General features: G+C 39.4%; 1 protein-coding gene across 1 annotated transcript in view; it reads left to right on the forward strand.

Annotated features, from left to right (window-relative positions):
* The window catches only part of LOC118827187 (protein unc-13 homolog B), a 155,174-nt gene that overhangs the window by 81,096 nt on the left and 57,722 nt on the right, over window positions 1-16,356 (forward strand). The window contains exons 11-13 of the mRNA XM_036598447.1: window positions 11,247-11,299; window positions 12,434-12,509; window positions 12,722-12,727. Coding sequence (XP_036454340.1) covers window positions 11,247-11,299; window positions 12,434-12,509; window positions 12,722-12,727 — 135 coding nt within the window. The remainder of the gene's footprint in view (window positions 1-11,246; window positions 11,300-12,433; window positions 12,510-12,721; window positions 12,728-16,356) is intronic.

Consider the following 16,356-nt stretch of genomic DNA (forward strand, 5'->3'; position numbering starts at 1 on the left):
AGGAAGGTGGATTTAAGGCATTGTAGAATTCCATAATTTGGAAAATTCTTGAGTTCCAATAAGAATGAATGAATTTTGACAGTTACACAGTTCCAGTACGATGGATTCAGAGCAGTCTAGAATCACAGGATCGTCAGAATTCTGAAATTAACGTAAAATAAAATAAGTAAAAGTACAAAAACAAGTGAAAGTAAAATTCAAGTAAAAATTTACATCATTATAGAATTCCGGAATATTACGATCATGTAATTCCTTTAAGGTACATTCAGAAGCATTCTTGAATTCAAAAATGTTGATGGTTTTAGAAGTCCTGCATGGTGGATTCAAAGCATTTTAGAATTCCAGAATAATCAGAATTTGTTGATTTCCACAGGTGTGAGGGGAGAGGCATCCTAGAACTGCAGAATTCTGAGAATTCTGAAATTCCATTACAGTGAATCGGAAGCGTTCTGTTCATTGATGAACTGTGTGCGTCAGGAGAAGGGAATGTTGTGCTTCGGTTAAAGTGAGAGTGAACAGCACACAGTGATTTATACACGCCCTCCACTCTCCTGCCCTCGTTGTGTATAATTAAAGAGTCGCACTGCTGACAGACGACTCCACAACACCCAGCCAGTCAGAGCCAGGGGCGTCTGTGACCTTTTAAAGTTCAGCAGGTATGAAACAACCATCAGTTTGTCAAACTGAGCGTCTGTTTAGCATAATGTGTGGTGTGATACGTCATAAATTAGGCTTCATGCATTCTTTCTCAGCTCAGGTCCTGGAGAGCTGCTGCATTACTCAGTGCTGTTTCTGCACCTGATTCAACTCGGTATTCAGTAATTATCAAGACCTTCGAGAGTTAATTCAGACGTGGTGGAGGAAGGAAAACCAAACCTGTGAAGTGCCAGCATTCCCGATTACCATATTAAATTCAAGAACACAGTATTTCATATACAGCATTTGTCTCATGTAACTGTACTGTCCTTACCTGGAATTCTAGAAAGCTCAGAATTCCTGGAGTTTGTAAGGATCTTAATTTATTGCAACCTCATCTAGAAAGATGGGAATTCTTAAATGTTAGAATGAATTGAATTCACCATTCTGCAATTCTAGAAAGACAAGAATTCCTAAATTTAAGAATGGTTTAGAAGTTTAGAATTCCAGAATGCTCCGGAATCTGCTTTGCCGGAATCCTGGCATGCTCAGGATATTCAAAATCCAGAATGCTTTGAATTCCTCCTTGGACTCTACAAATGGAATTTAACTAGCATGTTCCCTATAGTAACTGGTCATACGGTTCATATTTTCATTCATGTTCCTTCAGGATGTTCACGGATAACCCTGGATTGCTTGAGTAATAAATAGATAGGATACAAATCCACCATAAGATTGGAGCTGACCTTTCTTTCACTTAACATCAACCATCTGTCTCTAATGATCTGCTCTGTCTCTGTTCTGAGTGGTTCTTGTTTTATAAGCGCTGAAGAAAGCAGAGAGTTGGAGACTGAGGAAGGATGACTGGCAGATGGCTGTGATCAGAGGGAGATTTCTGTGGCTAATTGGTGCCTTTATAGAGAGATATCTATAGAAATGATTAAGGGAACCTGCACCCAGGTAGCGTGCGGTTTCCATAGCTACCGCTCCCATATCAGTGGAGTTCTCACCAGTTTGATTGACGCTGCAGAAAAGACTAGTGGAGATGCTCCGGCTTCCACAGCTGTGCTGAGAAAACGTGGTGACTTCAGTTCAAACCAGTACAGGCTTTTAATTAACTCACCTACAGAAGTTTGAGAAAGACCGGAATAAATTAAGTCTAGGATGCTGTTCGTCGACCGTACAGGAAACCTAGAATGCCTAGAATTCCGAAACACTTGAATATTTTCAATCCGGCTCAGTGTAATTCTAGACTGTCCAGAACTTTGGAATTCCAGAAGATTTTCCATCCATTTTACTGGAATTCTGGAATGCCCAGAATTCTGGAATTCTAGAAGACTTTCCATCCAGCTTACTGCAATTCTTGAAATTCCAGAATCCTGGATTTGTAGAATTATTTGAACCCTTCATCTTGGAATAATAGAAGACTCCAGAATTCCAAAATGCTCTTATTTCAGTTTACTGAAAGTCTAGAATGCCCCGGAATTATGGAATTAATGTTTTTTTTTTAATCCACCATGCTGGAATTTTAAAAGGCTTAGATCTATCGAGTTTTAGAACACTGAGCCAGCTTACTGGAATTCTAGAATGCCCATAATTCATAATTTTTCAATAATACCTTTAGTTCAGCTTCCTATTTAGAATGCTTTCAGTATTGGAATGAATGTATTCTACATTCTGTTGGAATTCTAGAAGGTTCCGAATTCTGGAGATCTAGAATGGTTTGAATCTGTCTATCACCATCATTTTTGCATTATTAGCCTTTGCAATACTGACGGAAGGCAGCAATATGCAAATGAGTCCTCTAACCAATCACAGTGTGCTGTGAGCATTCTGGCCTACCACAGTTCCAGAGTTTCAGTGGATTTTTTTTGGTCATTCAGTGTATTCATGTAATCCAATGAAGGTAAATGAATTTGGTCAGACCAATGTAATAGATTGCAAGGCAGTTGCAATATGCAGCAGTATAATTACAACACTAGTATTTTGTCCAAATTGTGCAACTCGAATCCCTGGTCATTTTTATTAGCACAGATTGCAGCAAACTTGACAAATGCAACTTCTCCCAGAGTTTGTAGGAAGATATAAAATACCCTGGCCCTAATATAGTGTTTGCAAACAAACCTGCTTAATTGGCTTTAAATGAGAGACTGCAGATGACTTGCTTTCTAAAATCTATTCTCTGACAGCTCCATTCCTCCCTGTAAGAGTAACTTTCCAGAACGCTGCACAGCATTTTGTTTACAACGTGCACAAAATGGAAAAGAGGAAGTTTCGGAAACACGGTCAGCAAGACGTACCAAGTAGTTTCTGAATCAGTAGCGTGGCACATTGTCTGTTTCGTTTCATTTATCACTGCTTTTGGCGAAAAGTATTTGAAATAGCCTTATTAAACTGTTAGAATTCAAACCGATTTCAAACAAGCTTGTTAGTTTTGAGCGTGTCTGTGAAACTCTGTGTAGTGTGTGCTGTTGGCAGCTCGATGTTGCCATGGTGTCAAATGCAACGTTTTAGTCTCATACAATAATCTGTTGTGCTCGACATCTTCGAGTCAGCTGTAGGAAAAAAGAGCCGTGGCTGCTGACATTTCAGTCTGAGCCTTCAGGGACGTTGCGTGAAGGTGCATAAAAACCTTGCACAATGTATGCCTGCATTTTCACGGACGTGTCTCTGTTCCTTTGTGTCTGCAGTTGAGTGTATAAACCTGGTTTGTGTCTGTCTGGTCTCAGGTGAGAGAAGTACTATGGACTCAGGTGGTGATTGTATTGCTACATATTTCAAATAAAACAAGGTTTCCAGGTTTAAAGACCTCTGATGATGTATATTAGAATACATTTTGCAAGACTACAAATGCTTTTGAATGGATACTTGATTTGCTTAATACATGCTAAGTACTGTAGTGAGGGCACACTCATAGATGAAAACAAAAAAGGAGACAAAATCATGAATTCAGTCCAATGAGACTGAGGGATGCAATGCTGCAGTGCAGAATTTTACATACGCAAAAATGAACATATATTGGCCGGCGTTGTTTTTTTTCCAAAATAATTTGCTTTTTATGGAATTACATGAATACCTTGTTTCCTCTAAACAAGCAGCTCTTAAACTCTGAACTGTGGCCCCTATGGAGGGCCACAACAGGGCACTAAGGGGGCCCCAAAAATTTCAGAAGGTCTCTTCTTAGTAATTTCATTTTTTTCAGTTTATTAAAGCTGCTCTGGCCACATCTAAAAAATGCTACATTTTTAATGGCACACTGTACAATACACTATTAACTCTTATATCTACAATGGAATATAGCACATTTATGTTCCCTTAACTTAAGGTCCTGAAGATACACCCTTGAAAGTACCACCCCAATTAAGTACTTTTCATTTGTGGAAGTGTCACAATCACAATTCATGGCCATCCATTGCCCATTTAATGAGTTATCTGTCACAGAACAAAACAATGCCAGTAATAAGGTCCTGGGAAGACAAGGTCCTTGTTCATTAAGTAAAATTGATGACGGGGGGCAGGAAGGATGAGGAGGGGAGCAAGTGGAGGCACTTACAATTAACTAAGGGGAACTGCTGCTCTAAGCACCCTAAAACACACTAAAATCACTGTGATTGGTCTAACTAATTATGATATTGCAGCCTTCTGCAATGTTAGTATCACAGTAACGTTTCACACATTATATGTTGTGCATGCCCACTATGGACTGATGACAGGGAGAAAGATTCAATCTGCAGGGTAGACAGAAATCTGTCTGCAGGTATGCAGCAGGGTTTGATAGCAGACTGTTATTCATGTTACATATTTCTGTCGACTCAGAGGTGAAGGACTCGCAGGACTGTGTTTTTCCATTAAGTTTATGTGTGTGTATCTCTTCTAAAGATACTTAACTACACTTTGAGTGGAGCTCAAGACCTGCAAAATGTCCTTTGCCTTGGATGTCCTTGTCAATGAAGTCTTAACTCAATAATGTTTCTGGTTTTGTGAAACACTCATTTTTTTTCGACAGTGCCAAAAGCTTTGCATTGTTTTATGTGTATGTGCATGGATTTGAGAGCGACATATTTCTGGAATTATTTAACGTTAATGATTCTGGATATACCACCAGATCAGATTGGTTCGAACTAACCTATATGATAGCAATCCAGGTGGGTATAATTAATCAAAAGCAACATTATAATACAAAATCTGCAACAAACACAGATTATCATTTGCATAATCATGTGCAATTTCTGTGAACCCATTTTCCTTGTTTGAGTGAGTGTGTGTTATGTAAACAAAGGTTGTGCATCTGTATAACCGAAAGTTCAAATATGATGCACAGTAATCCTCAGATTTGACTTTTCAACACCAACATCGATTTGACATTTAGCATCTTGACAATGACAGCGTCATGGCCGTCGATCGTGCCATGCTCTGACATATGCTTCTGATTGGTGAACAGACTGTTGGTTGTAGCGGGAGTGATCTGAAAGGTCACAGGGTGACACTGGAAGATAATTGGGGCAATGGGTAATTGGGAAGCAAATTTATGATCGTTTGTTTTGAGAGAGGAAAGGAAATTTCAGAATCAAACATTTTACTTTGCCACATGTAAAATGACAGTGGTTTCAGTTTTTCTCTGAAGTGATGTGCTGTCTTTTTTTACTGTTTACCTTGTTTTGTCTCTCTCAGCCATGGAGTAATTGCACATATATCTATCAGCTGATTCTTAAATGCCTACTCTACTGGAACTTGAAACAATAATGTGAATCAAACTCTCAGCATTGAAAGTGGGAAGCCCTTTCTGGCTGCCCCAGCAACCAACCAAAAATGTTTTCCCGCAATCGCTTCAATGGCCAGGATGGGACAGGTGTGCCACAGTATGGCCGAACCAAGAACAAGACTGTGGTGCCCAAGAGGAGGCAGCCAAATCCTAGAGTGGCCCTTGTGCTACGGGGGAAGATCCATCGCCTCCTCCAAGGTTCTACTGACCACTCTGTCCAGGCTTCAAGTCTCTACTATGCAGGGATTGAAGAGGAAGATGAAGAAGAGGCAGAGGATGTGGGCAAGATGCAAGACTACTATAGGAGGGGAATGGCTTCGGTTGAGGCCTGCTATCCTCCTCAAGTCCCAAATGGACAAGGACACAGTGATGTTGCTCAGGCATGTTGTGTAGGAGAGGTTGAGTTGAACCGAGAGGGTGGTATCAGAATTCCTTGCACCTTGCAACACAGTAATCAAACAGAGTTGCAAAGCCAGACGGTTGAAGATCTCAACGGAGCTGGGTTTGCTTTTGGCGGTGGGCTTGCTGGTGGGGCGTCCATGTATCAGAAAGACTCCCTGCTTTATCAGTTTAACATGGCTATCCAGGAAAAGATTGTGGAGGAAAATGAGGAAACAGAGGAAGAATCAAGTGCCATTATTGAGCATATATTGAAGGAACTAAGGGGCATCAATAAAATCCAAGAGGAAATTTCAGACCTGAGGGAGTACCTGTCCTCTGTTCGTGGGTCTGTTGAAGAAGTGTCCAGCTGTGTAGATGCAGTTTTAATGGAGATTGAGGGCATCCGTTCAGGTACAAAAACAGGTATGGAGACATGGCCTGGGGCTGCATCCAGGGACTTACTTTCCCACCATCACAGATCTGAGAGTCCTTTCACTAAGAGCTGTGACAGACCCCCTTCTGTTGAATGCACAAATGTAAGTAGTGGTATGCAAGTAGGGTGTGAAGCTGCTTTGCACGGTGAGATCCAGTGCAAAGCATCATGTTCCCAGGAATCAGAATTCAGAAGACAAAGGCTGTCCAGCATGGCTTCATCTACCTTCACCAGTACTGATGATAGCGTCCACAATATATGTAAGCATGATGCCCCTGAACAGAGTTCAGACATACCCCTGGGCACAGGGAAAAGGAAGCTAAGCTTTGGCTACCTTGAGCGTCAAGATGGGCAGGACTGTCCCAGTACCAGCTCTCTTTCCTCAGGTCAAAGCTCAAAGTCTGACTCTGACCATGAGAGACCTTCCTCTGGATTAGTTCATGGTACCCGTGAAGAACAAAACTGGAACCAAACAAGGCTGAGAAACAGTGGAAGTGGAGAGACAAGATGGAGCGAAGAGGATCCGTACTCCAGACAAGGCAGTTTTGAAGAGGCAGATGGTTGCATTGGAGAAGTAGACACCTGGGACCCTTCTAGGGATGAAGGTGCTTGTATTGCACTGGAAGAGGCAACAAGAACAAGCCTGGAGCACGTTTCCATTTCATCCAGTCGGCACTACAATTCTCCTGCTAGCACATGCAGTAGGGAAGAATGGCATGGACATGCCAGTAGACCGAATCAATGTGAGATGCATGTACATTTTGAGGGACCAGATCTGGAGTATAGTGAGTGTGTAGCTGTTGGTGATTATTCTCAGAATTCTGAATACCAAGCATCCCAATTTTATGAGGATGATAGACAGCCTTGTGCCTCTTCTCTGAGCTCAAATCAAAATTTCACTGCTGCAGATGATGATGAACAGTACACAGCTTCTTCATGTGAGAACTGCACAAGTCTCACTTTGAATGGAGAGTCTTTAGAGGGTTTTGTCGGTCCAGTTAACACTGCACCCCTAACCGACAGGAATCGGAAAGGCCAGTATTCAGCCAACTCTGATCAGGACATGCCTGGTACTGGCGAGGGAAGCAATGTGGGATTTACAGTTAGAAGGTTTAGCAGGGCAGTGCTAGATTTTAAATCTGCACTGAAGGGGGCTCTAAAGAAGCTGGAGGCAACTGGTGCAAACTTGCCAGTGGAAAAAGCAGATGCTTATGTACCCATATTCACATGTGGTGAGCCTCAAGTAGCTGTAGACTTTCCTGATAGTGGGACATCCAGTAAAGAAGTACCTCAGATGGAAACACCTTTTGAAACTCCTCAAAGGGACAGGCCAGTCATCACTTCGGAGGAATCCCAAGTTGACAGGACTGACACTGCTTGTGTGGAGTCTAAGAAAAGCCCCTCTAACTCATCAAACCCTTGCAATACTGTTCCAGAACCAGCAGAGGGCAGTTTAAAGACCTTTTCTCGACAGAACAGCGAGTCTTCGTGTACCCCTCTTTCCCCTGAATTAGATCCACACACTGATACAGCATTGCATGCTACTGAAGCCACCCTACCAGACTGTCTTACCACTGAGTCAGTATCAGCCTCTCTCTCAGCTGAAGAACCAGTACTTCTTGAGGAGCAAGGAGAACGAACAGGGGAGCCCGCAGGGGTACAACAGCCGCAAGAAGAGAACAACAGCCTCACTGTAGAGGCTGGCGGAGAGGAAGGAGAGCACCCCCTAGAGCTCAGCGAGAAGGATGTTCGGAGGCTGAAATGCCTGAGGAGCTTCCAGCAAATCCTTCGGGAGAAGAGAGAGAGTAGAAGACATCTCGGCATGGTGACCATGTTCACATTTTCCGAGGACGACTTCAACCAAGGTACTTTTTTCAATCACACGTCTAAACTAGTTTTACCTGCATCTCACATTCTTCAACATCTTGGAAGTGTCTTTCAAGTTAAGTAATTTAAGCAATGCTAATGATGCCCCAGTTTGCTTATGGTTTAATTCATGTTTTTATGTGCTTAGCTCATATTGATGATTTGATTGTTTCCCTTTGATATATGTACACATAATCTGTCTGTAGGAGTTTTCCAGAAATGTCAAACCCATCTCTACTTTTGTAGCCTTGATCAAAGCCTTGTCTGGCCGTAACCTCTTCACTTCCATCATCCATTTGAATAGTCGTATTCAAATCCCTTTAGCGGATTCTAAATTGATTCAAATTCCACTCCTGATGTTTTCTGATTTTTTAATAGGCATTGAAACTGCTGAGTCAAATAGCCAGAGGGAATTCGGACCGCTCCCCGTGTAACTGCACTGTTCTAGTTATATCACCCACCGTTTCTCAAGCTCAGGGCAAATTAATTACTCTCACTGAAAACAAACCTGACATCAAAGGGGAGGGGGAAGTAAGAAATTAGGGCCCTGTGATAAAATGAATTATACATCTCAATGCAACATTTATGAACTGAAGGCTAGATCGATAGCGGAGTCCCCTAAAGTCATTCTGTTTAGACCCATATTCCCCCACATTTGAAACCAGTTGCCTGAATGCTGTCGTCTTCAGGAGGTTGTTTGTTTTCTAACTCTGGTTGATAATTTTCAGTGTAGTAATGTTTTGTTTCTGTATTTCTGTCTGTTCCCAGACTCCAGCCGAGATGAAGATCAGGTTATGTTTCATTGGCGACGTTGTTTGAAAAATACAAGTGCTGCTTCATGCTGATTCTTTGCAGTGTAGATGTTTGATTGTGTGCGGTCCTGCATGGCGTGAGGCATGTCCCTGTGAAACCCTTTAATTTGCTTTTGTTTGATTACTGTTACTATGCTCATTCTAATTTACCCAGTGTTGATTTTGAGAGCCATTAGAACTCCACTGTGTATTCAGTGTTTTATACCTGTTCAGCACCTTAATTGCTTCGTACTGTTTCATCCTTGGGAAAAATGATCTTCTAGGGTTGTAAGAAATGTACGATATGAGACAAACTCGCTGTGGCAAGAGAAACACTCAAGGCCTCTTACCCAGCTGGCTGAAGCTTTGTTTTATACGCTGCAGCTGTGATTTGGAAGCAAGCAAGGATAACTGAGGATATGGCCTTGTGAGTCAACCGCTTCAGAGCACTAATAAAGAGAAAGGTTTTCAATGCAGAATTCAATATATATTCATTTGAGACAATGAAAATGCCACGGCTTTGATGGATGCTGCTGTATCAGATGTGTCACAGTATTGTTGGATGTTGCTCATTGGTACCTCCTCCACAGATGTGGCTGGGTTTCTGTCTTTACTCCCCAAAATGCTGCAAGTTTTCTTTGCAATGAAAATTTCTATTTATTTAGATGAACTTTACAAAACAAAATGTCAGTGCATCTTAAAAGAACAAGTCAGCCACATCCTAATTATAAGAAAAATTCATAATAATAAATCAAATAAATTAACAAATAACCAAAGATTCAGGCTTTTGGGACTGATTCTAGTATGTTTAGTATTGTTTGCAATGTCTGCTTAATATTTTTAGGCTCACTGATCAAAGGTATGATATTTGTTAAGGGGTCATTTTTCCATTGTGTATAAAATTTAGGAATTGAGACCAGAACTTCAACTGAGGCTCTTTCGTTATTTCAACCATGGTTTGACCCGATGCTCCCATAGGGGTGGAAAACCAGAGCAGCCTAAGTGGAGTGTGACCGCGAAATTAAGTGGAAGAATAAGTGATTTGTCAATATCTTACTCAATTAAAAGTAAACTGGAAATATGGAACCAAATTTATAATTTGGTGAAAGTCTAAAAGCGTCAATATGTAAACAAACTCAAGTATATAAAAGTAAATTAAAAGTTTTCTATGTTTGGTGGTGATGAGGCAACTAATTGGCAGCACTACTCTAAACAAATTAGCGTAGCTGTGGGCAGTTTCATTTTACACTGATATGAATTTTTGTACCTAAGGCTAGCATGTTAAGCACCACCACATCTTTTCAAACTGTTGCTAATGCACCATGGACAGCTCGACATGCTTGGAGAAGAATGCTAACTGCTAATTCTGTTAAAATCAGCTAACAGATGCATGTGCTGGCCAGCCTTGTCCTGAGTGATGGGAAGAGATGAAGTAGGGCCTCAACCTTGTGATCTTCTAACGATAAAGCCAACGCTTACTTGGTGGTACCTCTTGGGAACCCCTTGTTTTAATAAAATCAATATGCTCAAATTTACTGATAGGACAGAAAAAAAAGAGAAAAATCAGGCCTTTGAGGTCTGTGATGAGCTCTTTGAAGGTCTGAAAGTACTTGGAAAGAGTACAAGTATACAGTTTCTATAATATTGAGCAAAGTAGACATCTTCAGTGGTAATACATGAGTACTGTGATGACAAACAGCTATTCAGGTATTGTCCACCTTGCTGTTCCAGGGTCAGTTTTTCAGAAAGGGACTAAGCCTGGTCCTGGACTACACAGCATTCGGAAAGGCTTAACCCCTGTCTGAGAACCCAACTCCAACCAGTGTCAGAGATCATGCTGTGGTTGTAAACCTTATGTGACTAGTTTAAATTCTGGTTCAGATGTGGCTGGTGGTAACCAAGGCATGTCTCCCAGCAGTCACAGATCTGGGGGCAGCGAGTTTCATGTTCTCACGTCTGCTTCATCACAATCGGGTGCGTTTGATTCCCCTGAGAGCCGTGAAGGACTAATAAAAGATGAACTCTGTGAGTCCAGACTGCTGTCCATGTAGACAGTAAGCCTGCTGTTCCTCTGTGTTCTTTATGAGTGAGGACTCTGATATCCTTAGATATGGGATTTCTTAGACTCAGAACCCATAAGGCCGACCGTGTGTCGACACGCGTCCACATGCGCAGGGTGTGTGTTGGTCAGAGTCTGTTCAGATTTGCTTTACACTTGAAACTCAATCAGCCAAACCCCAGGCCACTCCTGCTCGGTGTCTGTCTGTGCTGCTCTGCTCTGTCTCTGTGCTCGTCCCCCCCTGCTGTGGTTCAGAGACGTTCTCCTCCTCTGTGAAGGTGTGAGGATGTGAGTGACCGTGTCCTTTTTTCTGAACAGGCTCAGAGTAATGATGGAGGTCCCAGCAGACAGCCGTGGACCAGACAGCCCGGGTACTCGTCCTCCCTCTACTTTACATCTGCACTCTTTCATTTTACTGCTCCTGTCTTCTTCATCACTTTATTTCATTCACTTAATAATGTCATTACATCACTCACTCACACTGAGTGGATTCGTCTGTCTATCTATCTGTCTATCTATCTATCTATCTATCTATCTATCTATCTGTCTGTCTGTCTGTCTGTCTATCTGTCTATCTGTCTGTCTGTCTATTATCTATCTATCTATATATCTGTCTGTCTGTCTGTCTATCTGTCTGTCTGTCTGTCTGTCTATCTGTCTATCTATTATCTCTCTATCTATCTATATATCTGTCTGACTGTCTGCTTATCTGTCTGTCTATCTATTATCTCTCTATCTATCTATCTATCTATCTATATATCTGTCTGACTGTCTGTCTGTTTGTCTGTCTATCTATCTATCTATATATCTGTCTGTCTGTCTGTCTGTCGATGTCTGTCTGCCTGTCTGTCTGTCTATCTGTCTGTGTATCTGCCAGTCTGTCTGTCTGTCTATCTCTCTGTCTATCTATTATCTCTCTGTCTACCTATATATCTGTCTGACTGTCTGTCTATCTGTCTGTCTATCTATCTATCTATATATCTGTCTGTCTGTCTGTCTGTCTATGTCTATCTGTTTGTGTATCTGCCAGTCTGTCTGTCTGTCTATCTGTCTGTCTATCTATCTATATATCTGTCTGTCTGTCTGTGTCTATCTGCCTGTCTGTCTGTGTATCTGTCTGTGTATCTGCCAGTCTGTCTGTCTGTCTGTCTGTCTATGTTTCTATCTGTCTATATATCTGTATGTCCATCTGTCTGTCTGTCTATCTGTCTATCTATCTTTCTATCTATCTATATATCTGTATGTATATCTGTCTGTCTGTCTATCTGTCTATGTCTATCTGCCTGTCTGTCTATCTATCTATCTATCTATCTATCTGTCTGTCTATCTATCGATCTGTCTATCTTTCTATCTGTCTATATATCTGTATGTCCGTCTGTCTGTCTATCTGTCTATGTCTATCTGCCTGTCTGTCTGTCTATCTATCTATCTATCGATCTGTCTATCTTTCTATCTATCTGTCTCCACTCTATAACAGTGGGTGGTCTCTCTGTGTGTGTCTGTAGTGGAGGGGGTATATTTGGTATCGACAGCATGCCTGATCTCCGGAAGAAGAAGCCGGTTCCTCTGGTCAGCGAAGTGGTGAGAGTCTCACTTCATGTGATGTTTATAACAGTTTATAACACATTATTAAACAATGCGGTGTTAATTAGAGCATGTGCTGGATCACTGTGTTGTTCTTATATAATGTATATAAATGTCTGAACGAGTTGTTTTGTGTTCAGCCGTTTGTCGTTAATAATCTTATTTTTATTGGTCTGTTTCTCCTCTGTCTGTGTTCGGGACCCCTGCAGGCCATGGTAAGTCACAATCATTTATTATGACATTGATAGAGATAAAGAGTGGTCAGGGTAACAGAAAGACAGATGTCTGTGATATGAAACATCATCAGTCACACAGGGACAGGATGGCTGTGCTGAGTGTGGATGAATCAGTGCTGCCCTGCAGACTTTAGAGACGCTGATAATGTTTTAGATTGACCGATTGTTCCTGTGTGATCATATTCAACATTCAGAACTTTCTCAGCTCTGAGAGATGAATCACATGACCATGTGACCCTACGCTTCATCAGAATGCAGCTTTTCTCCTTTTCACTCACTGTTTGAACTGCTTTAATGCTGAACTCAGTGTTTTGATGCTCTGACACGCCTGAATCAGCTGGCCAATCACAGCGCAGTACGTGCAGAGACACTGAACGACAGTGGACTGAATAGCTCCAGACTACAGCACACATAGCTGAATAGCTGCGGTGTGAAAGACTCTGTTCAGACGCTTTAGGAGGCCTTTCATTCTCTAACTCATCTCAGTTCAGCTCTGTGATCGTACAAGTCCAACAGGTCCACAGTGCAACAGGCAGTGAACTCATAACCCCGTAAACTGCGGTGAGGTTCACTTCCTCACTCCAATAACAGCAGAGACTACTGTTCACAAGTGTGGAATCACTTCAATAACTTATTTTATTATTCAGTCATAATGTATACTGAATTATTATAATCAGTGTTATAAACTAGACAACAGGAGATATCTTAGTTATTTTATTCAATATGTCAACTTTTTGATTTGACAATAACCTTTGAAATAAAGGAATTCAGGACATGAATTGTTTAACGTCTAGATATTCATTTTACACTTATTCAACATCCACATTTTATTAGAGCTTAATTCTAGATATTAATCTTATTAGAACTGCATTCTGAATATTAATTTTAATGAGATTTAATTCTGGATATTAATTTGATTAGAACTTTGCTCTGGATTTTACATTTTTTAGAACATTTTATACATACATTTGAATAAAAATCATTCTAGATATGACTTTATTCTGGATATTAATTTCATTATGACTTCATTCTATATATTAATATTATTAGAACTTCATTCTAGATATCAATATTATCAGGACTATTAATTATTCATTTTATTCAACTTTGTTCTAGATATTAATTTTATAAGAACTTCATTCTTTTTCTTAATTTTATTCAACTTTATTCTAGATATTAGTTTTATTAGGACTTCTGTTTGTTAATTTTATACAACTTTTTTCTAGATTTTAATTGTATAAGAACTTCATTGTGCGTATTCATTTTATTAGAACTTCATTCTTTTTATTAATTTTATTACAACTTCATTCTAGATATTAATTTGACTATAATTTTATACTTGATATCTGAATTTTAGAACTTCATTCTAGTTGTTAAATTCATCATAATGTAATGTTGTACATTCATTTTAACTTTATTTTCACTAGCAGAGTCACTTGTATGTATAGAGTTCTATGATAGAGAACAGTGGTTCTGGTCATATGAACCTTTTGGACAGCAGTGTTTCTCACACGAGCAGTTCCTGAGTTCACGCTCCTCATTTGTCTAATGAGCTTGGGGTGATGATGAGTTTATGGGGCTGAAGTTCAGCTGATCTGCTCTGAGTGAAATTGAAGTGAATTGAGTTGATCAGGCTTGAATGGAATTGAGAGAGAAGTGACCCTGACCCGGGTCCACTGGACCAGCTGCTTGGTTCTGGACGAAGTCCAGCGCTGGTCGTGTGTTTGTCTGGGAAGCATTCAGCTCCGACTGTCTTCAGAGCTGATCTGTGTATTCAGCGCTTCACTGAAAGCGTCAGACGGAAAGAAGACTCGGACCACAGCGAGCGAGAGGAGCGCTCCTCTGTCTCACCCTCACTCGCCCACCCCTCTGATCCGTGACTCACATGTGGAGTGTGTATCGCCTTTGTGTGCCTAAACACACTCGCCAATATCAGCACCCACGCTGACCCCACCGTGACTCAGCAGCGTCATAAACACCAACAAATAAAGCGCCGAGTAGCTGCACACACTGCAGAATCCAGCTCTTCATTTAAATGTGCTTTACTGTCCATCACTGGAAATCTGATTCAGCTGACCAGCACAAAGTAAACAACAGTGAACTCGCTCAGATTTTGATATCCTGTAAAGAAAATAATCTGTGACATATAAAATGTTTTCAACATGAAAAACATAAAATATAATATATAACGTGAAATATATTCATAAATTGTACTTATATTAAAATATTAATAATTAAAATAATAACTCCCCGTAACAATACTCTGTACATTATGGAAGCTTGTTTCCACCTGCGAAAACTAGTTGAAGTAATGACTTAATTTCTCATAATTTTGACTTATTAGTTGAAATAACTTATTATCTCAAAACCTATGACTTCCAATGTTGAAATAATGACTCATTTTACTCAAAATTAAATTGACTTATGTTGAAATAAGAACTTATTTTCTCAGTTTTTTCCTTATATTGAAATAACTTATTTTCACAAATTTTGAATTCATATGGAAATAACTTACATTTTAACAAAATTATTTTAAATTTTTTTTTTAAGTTTTAACAATGAAACCTTTACCAAATGTTTACTTATATCATCTTGATATTTTGATTCTTTTTTCATATTGTAACTTGTGTTAAAATAACTTCTCGAATTTTTTGACTTTGTGTTAGAAAATAATTAATTTCCTCAAAATTTGGATTCATGAAGTCAAGTCCAAATAATGTTATTTACTTAAAATGTTTACATATATTATCTTGAAATTTTGAGTTTCACTTGAAAAAATGTTTGACTTATGTTAAAATAATGGCTCATTTTCTTAAAATTAAATTGACTTAGGTTGATATAAGAATGTTTTTTTGTCCGTTTTTTTCCTTATGTTGAAATAACAACTTAAAATTTGGATTCTTGTGGAAATAAGTTTTTGGTCAGAATTTTAATTCAAGTTGAAATAATGTTATTTTCTCCAAATTTTTACACGTTATCTTGATATTTTGATTCTTTTCTCTTAAGTTGAGAAACTTCTCAAATTTTTTGATGTAGTGCTGAAATAACTCATTTTTTCAAAATTTGGAAAAAAATGGTCAGAATTTTAATTAATGTCAAACTATTTTTTTAATTAATGTCAAAATAGTTATTTTCTCAAAATGGTTTTATATATTATTTTAAAATGTTGACTCAGTTTTCTCAAATGTATGACTTTTATGTTGATAATATCTTTTCTCAAAATTAAATAATAATAATAATAACTTATTTTCTCACAATTTGGATTCATGCAGAAATTCAAAAATGTTTTTCTCAGAGGTTTTATTTTTTCAAAACTTTGACATATATTGCCTTCAAATTTTGACTCATCAAAAATTTTGACCGACAGTGTTGAAATGATGTATTTTCTCAAAATCTTTACCTATTATATCAAAATACTGATTTCTTTTCCTGAAATAATTGTTGGCTTTTGTGAAACTTAAATAAGACATTAATTCCACAAAAGGAAAACTCTAGAGATACTAAAATCTCCATAAAATGAGTCACTATTTAGCAGAAGTCAGAATCGAGTGGAGATACAGAGCCAGACTGTAGACAGTCAGTCAGTTTGACTGCTGTGGGAATCAGAC

This window comes from Colossoma macropomum, unplaced genomic scaffold (assembly GCF_904425465.1).
Source record: "Colossoma macropomum unplaced genomic scaffold, Colossoma_macropomum, whole genome shotgun sequence".
Taxonomy (NCBI): Eukaryota; Metazoa; Chordata; class Actinopteri; order Characiformes; family Serrasalmidae; genus Colossoma; species Colossoma macropomum.